We start from the raw sequence: 13265 nt of genomic DNA on the forward strand, positions 1-13265 counted from the left end.
TGCAGTGTGTTGTGGAGCTCCCCCAGAGCAGGCCAGGGGAATCTGGGGCTTCCTCCCCCATCTCCAGCTCAGTCAGCCCTGGGCTAGAGATGCGGCAGCCAGAATACAGCCACCAAGCCAGCCTGGGGCACAGCATCCTCTTAACCATCTACAGCTGTCTTCTGAATGGGAGGCTCCGAGAGCTGTAGTGACTTTCTCCAGGTGTCACTTGGTGGGCAATTGGTGAGCTGAGATCCCAGCCTCTGTCCAGTTGGACTCATCACCACACTAATTTGCACGGGAGCCATATTCACCCGTGATCTCTAATGCTCAGCAATGTATCCCACCAACAGAGCAGGGAGGCTTGCTGACAGGTTCTGACTCTACAAGGAGCAGGCCTCTTCTGAGCTCTGATGCGGTCCCCACCCTACCCCCATCTCCCCAGCCTCCACGGTTCACTGTGATCTTGCACTGCCCTTTCTTTATTTAGAGGACTTACTGGTCTTGTTTCCTGGATTCTTCACTCCTGTGGCCCAGGAGATAGAGTATATGTCACCCTGCCTGGAGATTCTTCTGAACAGCCCTGGCAAGGAAATGAGAAAGGATCCTAATTAGGGGGCAATAACCCCCAGGAGAAGCGCAGATTCTTTACAGTAGGCCATGTCCTTCCCACATGCCCTGTGTATTTGTCAGATGTTTATAGAGCCTTCATTAACGAAGGGCTCCCTCAGATAAGAGGGTGGAGTGAGGCATCGAGGACCAAATTAGCACAAGTAGAGGACAATCCAGCCTGGCGGCAGGCAAGAGTGGGCACTGGCCAGGACGGTTCCTTCAGAGCAAACAGCAGGGAGATGCCCGCCTGCTCCTTCCCAGCTCCTCCCCGAGCCTGCTAACACGGCACGGCTGCCTGCAATCTCCTCTCTGGGTAATTGCGTGGGCCCAAGATGTGTCCTGGGGCACTGTGGGTGGCCCTGCCCCTGCTGTCCCTGCTGGCCGGCTCCCTACAGGGGAAGCCACTGCAGAGCTGGGGACAAGGGTCTGCTGGGGGAAATGCCCACAGCCCACTGCGGGTGCCTGGAGGTGAGCTGCCAGAGCACACCTTCAACCTGAAGCTGTTTCTGGAGAACATGAAGGTGGATTTCTTACGCAGCCTTAACCTGAGCGGGGTCCCTTCGCAGGACAAAACCAGAGTGGAGCCTCCGCAGTACATGATCGACCTGTACAACAGGTACATGTCCGATAAGTCAACCACGCCAGCGTCCAACATCGTGCGGAGCTTCAGCATGGAAGGTAACGTCTCTGCTTGCATCAGGCGCACTGGGGTGGGGCTCACAGGTCCACAGCTGCCCTGACCATCGTGGAGGCTGCTGGCCATAGGAGGCTCTTCAAACTCATTTACATTAGTTACAATGAACTAAAATTAAAATGTAGTTCTTTGGCCTCACCAGCTTCCTTTCAAATGTGTGGCTAATGGCTTTGCTATCAGGCAGAGCAGATTGCAGGACATTTTCATTGTCACTGAGAGTGCTACTCGGCCGCTCTGCTCTGAAGGATTCACCTTCTCTGGGCTGTGTGTCATGTTTCACACAGCAGGTGCACAGGGATGCCAGCTCCCCTTTTTTCCCCCGCTTCCCTTTGCTCTCCTCTTCTTTCCATCTCCCTGCTCTGATTCACTTCTCTTCCCTTCCCCCTTCACTTCCTGTCCTCTTCCTACTTCAAAACAGATCAGACAACCTATTTCTTCCCCAACTAACTTGTATATTTTTAAACTTTGAAAGCACATCTATTCCTTTCTTGTGAAAGAGTTTTAAAAATCAGATAAAATTCTTTAACAGAGAAATGTTGGAAGAGAACCTAATCGTTTTTAAGTAGAAACATGTCTGACTTAGAAGGACTGGAAGATAACAAACATGGACCTAGAACCTATGTCCTAACTCAGTCAAGCTCACATGATGCAGGTGAAATGAGTTTCTGAACAGCGAAACTGTTCAGTCAAAGCTTGCAGCCACCCAGGGTATCTACCCAAGTCTCCTAAGAAGTGTTAAGCCACTGGATTCTGACCTAGGCCTGTCTGCCTGCACAGCTGGCTTTTGCTGCTGCTTTCTCCCTTTGAATGTCCAGGAGCACAGGGCCTCTCCCCTCCTGGGTCTGAGACTTGCAAATGGCTAAGGGCCCCAGCTCCATACCACAGCCAGGCCAGATCTAACCGGTCTGCAGAGGCAGGACTGGAACGTCAAAACCTGCCGGCTGGATTTCCCTACAGCACAGGGTCTCCACACATGTGGGCACAGCCAGTGCTCAAAAAATGCAAACTTTCCCCTGCCTGTGAGCCAGCCACGGTATAGCAGGAGCATGCTAATGACAAAGTGTCAGCCCAGGATCAATGGGAAATTGAGACAACTATGTGGCTAAAAGGCAAGCCCCATTTTTGATTGACATGACAAAGCAATTTAAGCCAATAGGTTTTTTCCCTCAAGCCCTGAAAACGACCGTCCACCTTCACTTTGTTTGGAAATTACAATTCCAGACAACTTAGACACTGCAAATGCTGAGTTTTTTGTTTTTTGTTTTTTTTTTTTTTTGAGATGGAGTTTCGCTCTTGTTACCCAGGCTGGAGTGCAATGGCACGATGTTGGCCCACCTCCGCCTCCTGGATTCAGGCAATTCTCCTGCCTCAGCCTCCTGAGCAGCTGGGACTACAGGTGCGCGCCACCATGCCCAGCTAATGCTGAGATTTTTAACATTGTCTTAATATTGAGCTTTCCTGTCCCCACCCAGGATCTCTCCTTTAAATTCATACACTCAGAATCTTTACTCAGGACCTGACAGTGAGTTTTGCTGCTTTCTTTATGTACTCAACTATCTGTGTGCTACTAAGTGCCAGGATACTTAACTAGCTGTGTGCATTTTGGTAGCCTTGAGTCCCAGTCTCCACATCTGTAAACGTGGAATAATAGTTAGATCCTCCCAGGGTGAGTGTGAGGATTAATGTGAGATGTATTCTGCCAAGCTTCCCGTGTAATGCCTGTCACATAGTAGATGCTCGGGAAACAGTAGGAGTTGTCAGTCTCAGTTGGAGGCATCTCCTGCCTTTGCTTTTCTTTGGAAGATCTTAAATGTGCCTTTCAAAATACCCTTCTATCTTAAGGGCTTGGGTGAAACCAAATAGAGATTAGAGACCAAAACTGTTAGCCCAGATGTTCTTCTGTCTAAACCCTGAGACTTAGCTTCAGGTCACAGAAACAGAGCCGCCAGCAGATGCCCACCAGGTATGTTTGCATTTCAGATGCCATCTCGGTAACTGCCACGGAGGATTTCCCCTTCCAGAAGCACATCTTGCTCTTCAACATCTCCATTCCCAGGCACGAGCAGATCACCAGGGCCGAGCTCCGACTCTATGTCTCCTGTCAAAATCACGTGGATGCCTCTCACGACGTGAAAGGAAGCATGGTCATTTACGATGTTCTGGATGGAACAGATGCCTGGGATAGTGCTGCCGGGACCAAGAACTTGCTGGTGTCCCAGGACATTCGGGATGAGGGCTGGGAGACCTTGGAAGTGTCCAGCGCCGTGAAGCGCTGGGTCCGGGCTGACTCCACTAAGAGCAAAAATAAGCTGGAAGTGACTGTGGAGAGTCACAGGAAGGGCTGTGACAAGCTGGACATCAGTGTTCCTCCAGGTTCTGGAAACCTGCCCTTCTTTGTCGTCTTCTCCAATGACCACAGCAGCGGGGCTAAGGAGGCCAGGCTGGAGCTCAGGGAGATGATCGGCCATGAGCAAGAGAGCGTGCTCAAGAAGCTGTCCAAGGATGGCTCCACAGAGGCAGGTGAGAGCAGCCGCGAGGACAGCCACGTGGCTGCAGGACCAACTTTAGCCAGACGGAAAAGGAGTGCCGGGGCGGGCAGCCACTGTCAGAAGACCTCTCTGCTGGTGAACTTTGAGGACATTGGCTGGGACAGCTGGATCATCGCGCCCAAGGAGTACGAAGCCTACGAGTGTAAGGGTGGCTGCTTCTTTCCCTTGGCCGATGACGTGACGCCGACGAAACATGCGATTGTGCAGACCCTGGTGCATCTCAAGTTCCCCACAAAGGTGGGCAAGGCCTGCTGTGTGCCCACCAAACTGAGCCCCATCTCTGTCCTCTACAAGGATGACATGGGGGTGCCCACCCTCAAGTACCACTATGAGGGCATGAGTGTGGCAGAGTGTGGGTGCAGGTAGTACCTGCCTGTGGGGCTGGGGAGGCAGGTGAAAGGGGCTCCTCACGAGAGGTCCTGCATCCCCCTGGGCACAACAAGGACTGATTCTATCTGCATGCCAGCCTGGAGGGGGAAAGGGAGCCTGTTGTCCCACCCCATCCCCCACCCAAAGCACACACCACCAATTCAACTGCCAGGGAACCCTAAGGAAATGGGGGTTTGAGCACAACAGGAAAGCCTGGGAGGGTTGTTGGGGTGGAAGGAGGTGACAAAAAGCAGACAAGGGGAAAAATATTTCAGAGTCAGCAGAAAACTGAGCAGCAGTGAGCCAGAGGAGCACAGGTGGGCAGGTGACTGCAGAGACTGATGGAGATTAGAGAGGTGGAGGAGGGCGGGCTCATTCCAAAACCCTGCGGAGTGGAGGGAAGGAGCAGGCCATGCTCCACATCCATCACTGCACATTATTTCCCACAACCCAGGTAGAGGGGCATGGCTTCCAATTTAGAGACACAGAGACCAAAACGCAGGCACATGAAGTAGCATTGATCAATGGCATAATTCCAACCCAGCTCTGTGGAACCCCAAAGCCCAGGATCTTCCCAAGTGCCCCGCTGCAGTTTAGCAGGTCCTCCCTAGCTAAAGAGCAGTGAGTCACTGGGAGCCCAGGAGTGTTCAGGCCAGGCCGGGCTGAGGCTCATCAGTCACAAATGTGACTGGGCTGCTTGGCACATCCAGGGCATGGTCTGGCCACTGTTGCCAGTGCTCACTCAGTGGCCAAATGTTTTTTAATATCTCCTCTGAGGCACTGAGAAACTATCTCCGGCCAACAGCAGGACAGACAGAGAGGTCAGGACAGCAGCCTTGTGGGCTGCATGATACACTATGACCCCCTCATGCAGTGCTCCTGCGGCCAATGGCGCACACGGGACCACTCGCCGTCCATGGCTGAAACCATGTGACCGTTTGAGAGGGCGGGCCACACTTTCCCTTGAGGGACGGGGCAACCTGGGGCCGGTGTCTCTGCCGTTACTCAGCATAGCCAGATCACCAGCATATGGTATCCAGGGTGTCCCCAGTGACAACCCCATGGGAGACAGGCCTGGATTTGAATTTGTTGGAATTAAATGTGCTCGTGCTTTGGTCTTTGAAACATTCCTAGTTTAATGCCTTGGTGACATGTCCTCAAGTGACAAGACTCCAGCCTTCCTGGAGGAGGCCTCCCCAGCCTCAGAAGAGCTACAGTCCTTATGGGCAATCACTGGCTCTGCCTGCATTTGCCTGCTCTCTTGAGTCATGCATGTGCATCCCAGAGCCCTGCCTGAGCTTGGATTGGGACCAGACCCAGGCTCCACGAAGTCAAGGGAGGACGCACCTTCCACCTGCTCAGTGTTTCACCCTCTCCTCCGAATCTCCTGGCCACACATGGAATGGGGCAGTATGAGGAAGATTCTGAAAGTAGTGAAGAGTGCACCCATGGCCCTCTGACCTCCAGCCAGAGCAGGGCCTAGGGGAGGCTTAGAGAGGCCAGGGCTGCTCCCATTTATTTTTTTTAAACAGTGTGTGTGGGAGGGGATGGGAAAGCATTATGTTAAATGTTTACATGGAACCAATGAACAACTTTAACACAAAAATACAATGAAACATTCTGGTTTACTTACTGGTGTTAAAGAAAACATGAATTTCTGGCACATGCCGGGCAGTGTGGTGTTTCAATGCTGTTCCAAGTTGGGTGTTGAGCATCTTCTTTCAGTACTGGTGGTGTTTCTGTGCCTGCTTGAAAGTCTCACTCGGAAATAAAGTCAAATGTCTAATTTGCAGTCCCTCCTGAATGTGAGACCCGATCTTGAGGACGATCTAGACACATACTCTGCTTGCTACACCCTCCAGACCCCACTGGGATGGGCCTCCCCTTCCTAATGGGGCAGAGGGGAGGGACAGGCAGCCGCCCCAGGGCCGGGTGGATGTAGGTGGCTGGTGTCTGTACACTAGGGTGAGTGATGTGCTGTGAACACTGGAGTGAGTGATATGGTGTGTGCACGCTGGGGTGAGTGATGTGGTGTGTGCACACTGGGGTGAGTGAAGTGGTGTGTGTACATTGGGGTGAGTGATGTGGTGTGTGTACATTGGGATGAGTGATGTGTATGCACATTGGGGTGAGTGTTGTGGTGTGTGCACATTGGGGTGAGTGATGTGGTGTGCGCACATTGGGGTTGAGTGATGTGGTGTCTGCACATTGACGTGAGTGGTGTGCTCCTGTATGGGCTTCTGTGTGTGAGGGGGTGGGGCACCTGTTTGTAGGGGTTTGCAAATCAAAGATGACACTTACTTACCTGCCTTCCTCTACCTCCCCGTATATCAGGAGAGGCAGACCCTGAATGCCCTAAAAGACAACACTTAAGTCCTCCTCTCCTCTCCAGCCTAACACCACCTTCTTATTCTCTGCCTGCAGGGGCGCTGCCCTGCCGACCCCACTCCCAGTCCCATAGCCCCAGCCAGTCTTCTGGTGGCCTAGCTACTGTATTGCCATCCTACCCGCCTCCTGATGCTCCGGTTGGGCCTCTCGGGCTCTGAGGAGGGCCACAGTCCTCCTCCTGCACAGTCCTCGTGGGCCTGGCACTGAGAGCTGCTGACATCTTGTCTTGAGTCCCCTGGGGACAAGACCTGTGTGCTCACCTTAGTCACTCCCAGAGGGCAAACATGATTTGTACCCATGTGCAGTGACAGAGCATGCAAGGAAACACCCATGGCATGTTTCCCAGCCTCCATGTCACTGGGTTATTCTTTTGATCACATTTCCTCTGCCTGATGACCACCAGTTCAAGACTGCATTCATCAAGTTTCCTGAAGTATTTCCCTTGCATTTCATCAGGATGGCAATCTTATCACTGTCACATGGATGAAGAAGTGTAAGTCCAGCAAAGCCAGGGGCCTGTCCCTACCCATGCACTGACTCGGCAGGATGGCCAGGCTGTCCTCTGCCCCTCATTGTGCCCTGACCTCTGTGCCATAGCGAGGGGAGAGAGGCTCAGGAATGCCATATAGAAAGCAGCAGCCAGACACATGGAGAGACAGAGGTAGCAAGACGATGGGGACACAGAGAGGCTGCCAGGAGCACCTCTGAAACCTGCCCTGGCCCAGAGCTGCCTTCAGTGGCTCTAAATAACCAGCAGATGAGTAGGAGTCTTCGTTCTGCCTTTTACAAACACACAGAAGACAGAAGCATGTGAAGCCCTCACGCTTTGCTAGAACCATAAGCCAAGCCAGCCACTGCTGGAGACAGAATTTGAGCTCCAGTTTGGGACACCAAGCCCAGATTCTCTCTACTGTATGGAGTCCTGGTGCTTTCTTCAGTGTCAAGATCAAAGTCACACTTGCAGGAAAAATCAAAACAAGGGCATAAATAAGATCAAATAAATAATCTATGCTCTCGTGGGCAAATTCTGTTCTACCAGGGTGCTGCCGTGTCTTATGCTCTGCCCTTCCTGAACTCTCCCCTCCCTGATTTCCCCCAAGTTGGACTCTCCCAGCCCTGGGTTCTGCCATCTCTGGAGTCTCCCCTCCCTGGACTCTCCCATCCCTGAACTCTCCCCTCCCTGGACTCTCCCCTCGCTGGGTTCCACCTTCTCTGGACTCTCCCCTCCCTGGGCTCCACCCTCCCTGGACTCTCCCCTCCCTGTACTTCCCCTCCCTGGACTCTGCCCTCCCTGGGCTCCACCCTCCCTGGACTCTCCCCTCCCTGGACTCTCCCTTCCCTGGACTCTGAGCCAAAGTGCTCCAGGGAAGCCAAGGTCACTGTTCTGCAGATTTCTACCTGGACTAGATGCTCTCTTCCAGAATTCTACCAGAGTTGGAAGAGAGGTGGAATCCCAGGTCAGTGCTTCTGAGAGTGTGCAGCCTTGTCTATTTTGAGCCTGGCTTAACTCCCCAGCACAGCTGGAATGGGAAGCCCCACTCCACTGAACGCCAAAGCTCTTTTTCCCTGTGGGACACCAAGGCTTTGGTTCTGTATCCGGCTCTTCTGATTCGTTCTCTCTGCCCTGGACATCAGCTCCTCCTCAGAGTCTTCCTTAGATTTCTGCTATGCCTGCCCCTGGGGCCCCTTATTCTGGGCCTCTTAAGATAGGCTCACCTGAACCTGGAAGGCTGCACACCATCATCTCCAGTCATCCTTACAGTAGCCCTCAGTAAGGTGGGTTTGCTCCTCTGCAGACGAGGAAGGTAGGTGGAAGAGACAGTGCCAGGTATGCAGCAATGGAGCCTGGACCACCCTCACCTCTGGGGGTTCGATCCCTTCCATGACAGCCCCTGCAGCAGGCCCAGCCTCCAGCTGTGATGGTGCAAAGAGACAGAGGAGAGGCCAGTAGGGCCACACTGGCCTTTCACCTGCAAGGGACCTGGCTCTGAGAGCGCTCCAGTGTTCACAGGCTCGGGTGTGTGGCCCAACAGGCGCTCAGGCTCTGGGCTTGGTTGAATGGTCTGCTGTTGCCATCTTGAAATGTGTAATAAGTTTTGAACAAGGGGCCCACATTTTCATTCTGCACTCAGCCCCACCAACAATACAGCCAATTCTGAATGCATGTAGAGGGTGGCATCTTGGTTTCTCAAGTCCCTGAGGTACTCGGCAGCTATTTCAGGCCTCAGGAGTGACTTGGTCCTGGGAAGACAGGAGTCTGAACTTTGCTGCTAAGTCAGCCCTGCCCGCCTCCCCAGGTGCAGGATGAGGAAGCCCTGAGGTTTCTCCAATGTGTCAGCCGAGGGCAGGAAAACTGTTCATCTCTCAAAGGCTGGCCTGTGACATGGTGCATCAGTGCCTTGGGGGAGGGGTCAGAACTGCTGCCATTTCTTCCCTGTCCTTCTCCCAAGGAAACCATGCCCAAGACGGGCCACACCTCAAATCAGCAGGGAACACAGATGGTTTATGCAGGGTCAGATTGAAGAAACCTTCAGAACATTTTTCTTTTCCTTTACAGGTCGTAGAATCTGAGCCTTGGAAGATAGCACCTACTCCAGGTAGAAATCTGCAGAACAATGACCTCAGCTTCCCTGGAGCACTCTGGCTCAGCCACCCACCACTCCTCCAGAAAGCCCAGATCATGTGAACATGCCCATTTATCAGGAGGATGTGCCCAGGCCTGAGCCAAAGTCCATCTCTTCGCAGCACCCTCTCATGAGCGTCTGCTCTGACTCCAGGGTCCCCTTGGTCCCAGAGAGCCGTGACATAAAAGCCATCTCCCTGGAGAGCAGAGGGGTTTAGGCTATGGTAGAAATGGGCAGGGTTCAGGCCAACCAGGGGCCAGGGGCTGGGTCACTTTCTGGATCAACGTGAGAAAAATGAGGACAATGAAATATTGTTTGTAAAAGCCAAATACAGTTTGGGAGTGTTCAAATATCTTCCTACTTTCTAGGAAATAATAGCCACAATAAGTAATAGGTTGATTTTTTTTAAATAACATTCAGACTTGGCAAAATAAAATTGCAACAACTCGGCATTGATTTTCAAAATGATTATTTGAGACAGGGCCTTGCTCTGTTGCCCAGGCTGGAGTGCAGTGATCTTAGCCCACTATAACCTCTAATTCCTGGGCTCAGGCAATCCTCCCTCTTCAGCCTCCCAAATAGCTCAGACTGCTACTACTACATGAGTCCTGACCGGAGCCCAGAGTCAGGGAGATGAGGTGCATGCAGATGCTGGTCCCGCCCAGGCGTCGGCACTGGCGTGCCCTGAGCCCTCAGTGGAAGGCGGCTGCTCTTACCACTAACCAAAGGATTGAAGATCAGATCAACGAGAAGTTTCTATTAAAGAGCCTCCCAATACTCATAGTCTTTGAAAGAGAAATCTTGACTCCGTGTCTGTATCTTAAAAATCAAAATTTAATATGGAAAGATTCAATATATTAATTTTAATTAAATCAATTTTAAAAATAAGTTTAGCTTTGTCTCTTCCTCGGCGCTGCCTACGGAGATAGCAGCGATCTCCTCCTCAGCGTCACAGCTGCCCTTAGACCCCTTGTGAAATCCAAGATCGTCAAAAAGAGAACCAAGAAGTTCATCCGGCACCAGTCAGACCAATATGTCAAAATTAAGCGTAACTGGCAGAAACCCAGAGGTATTGACAACAGGGTTCGTAGAAGGTTCAAGGGCCAGATCTTAATGCCTAACATTGGTTATGGGAGCAATAAGAAAACAAAACACATGCTGCCCAGTGGCTTCCGGAAGTTCCTGGTCCACAACGTCAAGGAGCTGGAAGTGCTGCTGATGTGCAACAAATCTTACTGTGCTGAGATCGCTCACAATGTTTCCTCCAAGAACCGCAGAGCCATCGTGGAAAGAGCTGCCCAGCTGGCCATCAGAGCCACCAACCCCAATGCCAGGCTGTGCAGCGAAGAAAATGAGTAGACAGCTTATGTGCACGTTTTGTGTTTAAATAAAACTGGCATCTTCCTTAAAATAAATAAATAAATGAGTAAGTTTAGCTTTAATTTAGTGTAATTTGATGTTAACTGAACATCGCTTTTCCTAGTGAAAACAGGAAACTATCTAAAATGACCAACAGGAGAATAATTTAATGAACTATGGTTAGTTCCCTTCCTCTTTCTTCCTCGACCTGATTTGGGGTCAGGTTAGAAAGCATCCAATTTTTCTCCAGAAGTCACTGGGGCACATGGCTGAGGGGCAGCAGGAGACAGAATATAACAAGACTGTGTTTCTCCAGTTACCCCAGAGACCAGCCTCTTTTTAAGCCTTAAACAACACAGGTTTGAGTTGAAGCAGAGCCTGACCAGGGGTGACAGTTCCCTCACCCACCCTATACACACAGCTGGATACACACGTGCACATGGACATACTGTACATCACATATGGACACGTTCACACATGGGCACACCATCTATAACTTAATGTATTACATTATAACAATATATTCAATCTTTCCATATTTCGTGTATTTTTTAAGATAGAGACTCTGAGTCAGGATTCCTCTTTCAATGAGTATGTGCATGGCAAGACTCTTTAACAGAAACTTCTCATTGATTACATAGGTATCACACGTGTGCACACATGGACACACCACACATTAACACATGTGTGCATGCAATGAGTGTATGTGTACATATGCACACCTGCACAGGCTCACACATGCACACAACAGGACTTTCTGATGCATTAAGCAACTTCTGAAACTACTAAAAGACTCAAAGGAAACACCCTCTTCTTGGGTAAACTGAGATAGAAAGGAGGGAAGAGAAGAAACAGTGTCTGAGGATGCTATGGTTTAAATTCGGGGACAAAGTAGGATGCAGAAGAGAGAATTTACAACTGTGTGTGTGTGTGTGTGTGTGTGCGCGCGCGTGCGTTCAGCCTTATTTATAATTATGGAAAAGCAATTGGAAATGAAAACAAGATTCCATTCCATATTCACTGGATTTGCAAAAATGAAAGCATGTGACAACATTGCATAGTGGCACTGGACTGGCAAGGGGAGGACTGAGCACTATCATCAGTGGCTCGTGGGGCTGTCACAGCTTCAGTCACCCCGGAGGACAATTCACAGCATCAAATAGAGATGAAAGACCCAGAGACTCCACTTATTTACACCTATTCTGGAGATACTCTTGCACATGAGCAAACAGGTGCTTCAGAGATAAGCTGCAGATTACTGAGATTACTGCAGCAGCGCTTGTAATCATGAAAGGCTGGCATGGCCTCAGAGGGGATGCCGAGCACCTGCCCAGATCAGGACCCCTCTCCCTGGAATTACCCTCAGAAGTCTATACAGACCAACTTGCCCAGGTCCCATCCATTCCCTGTGGACAACCTCCAACTGAGAATGTCATGAGGGGAATGAAGTCTTGGCTCTGGCTTCAATTTGAGATGACTTTGAAGAGACAACCCCACTCCTCTCGGAATTGGCTGAGGTCCCGTGGCGGCTGCATCACCCTCAACCTTTCCTTCTCTCTGTGCAGTCCAAGGCCCTCCCCTCCTAGGCTGCCACCTGCCTGCTTCCTGCAGCCAGTCCCATCTCAGTGTGTTTCACTGGAAACCAGAACTGTGACAGACCAAATATCCATCCGTCAGCAGAGAGCTGACTAAAGAGTGACATATGCCTATGGTGACATAATGTAGAGCCATGGGAAATCACCCTACTTGACGCACATGGCTAGATGTCAAAAATATAGTGCTGAGCAAAACAAGCAGGCTGCGGACTGGCATGTGATATCTGGCACATAAATAAAAACGCACAGAATGTCTGTGTTCCAAGGATAAGCCTATATATAAGGAAGTAGTTTATCAAAGGACCAGAAAGACACACAGCAAATGTCAGGAAGGAGAAGAATGTCAAGAAGACCTGTCTCCTTATTGATAATGGTCTTTTTTTCTACTGTGATTTTGTAGACTCCCTAAATGGAAACGAGAATGGAAGTGAATGAACGGGTATTGAGGGCAGGTGGTTCTGGGTGATGGTGCCCCCCCCCCGACCACTGCACTGATGTCTTCATGCCTGATGTGTCTTACTGACCTGTTAGCTCTTAGGAGAGCGGTTAGGCAGAAAGCTGCGGAGAGAGGTCTCAAATTCCAGGCACTCCTAGTCTCCTAGTGTTCTGAACTCACACACTGACATTTGTCCTCAGCTGGGGAGGGGTGACATCCCTAGTACTGAGGGCATTTGGAGGTCTCGGCATAAGTAAAATGAAGCTGACCCTGAAAATGACTCTTGGAGGCAACAGGCTGTCCCAGGCCAACCCTGACACAAAAGGGGAGGGAGACCTACCTCAAACGGCATGAAGCTGCAAACATTTCTCAAATCCCCGACAATGCCCGAGGTGTGACAACCTCATGTGAGCCAGGCGGTGAGTGTGTGAGTGCTCAGGACCCCCGCATCGCATTTGAATCCTGGAGGCCAGGCTGCACCCTAACTTCTGGCACCTTTTGAGGTCATCTATGTTAGTGCCTGGACTATTCTTTCCTTCCCTGGACAATGCTCCCACCAGGCAGTGCTTGAGCCACCTCTTCCTCTGGTTCAGTGGCCACCATCCTAGCTTGCTTGCCTGGCATGGCTCTGATTAATGCCTACTGTTCCTGTGGAATGGG

The 13265-nt window shown here is 51.1% G+C and overlaps 1 protein-coding gene and 1 pseudogene across 1 annotated transcript; both read left to right on the forward strand.

Annotated features, from left to right (window-relative positions):
- Positions 1–708: 708 nt before the first annotated feature.
- Positions 709–5986, forward strand: GDF2 (growth differentiation factor 2). The gene is made up of 2 exons (XM_002756137.6): positions 709–1269; positions 3266–5986. The coding sequence occupies exons 1-2, from the start codon at positions 924–926 to the stop codon at positions 4198–4200; spliced, it is 1281 nt and encodes a 426-aa protein (XP_002756183.3). The 5' UTR covers positions 709–923; the 3' UTR covers positions 4201–5986.
- Positions 5987–9848: 3862 nt separating this feature from the next.
- LOC100392352 (large ribosomal subunit protein eL32 pseudogene) lies at positions 9849–10574 on the forward strand (annotated as a pseudogene).
- The last annotated feature ends 2691 nt before the right edge of the window (positions 10575–13265 follow it).

Source organism: Callithrix jacchus, chromosome 12 (genome assembly GCF_049354715.1).
Source record: "Callithrix jacchus isolate 240 chromosome 12, calJac240_pri, whole genome shotgun sequence".
In the NCBI taxonomy this organism is placed as follows: Eukaryota; Metazoa; Chordata; class Mammalia; order Primates; family Cebidae; genus Callithrix; species Callithrix jacchus.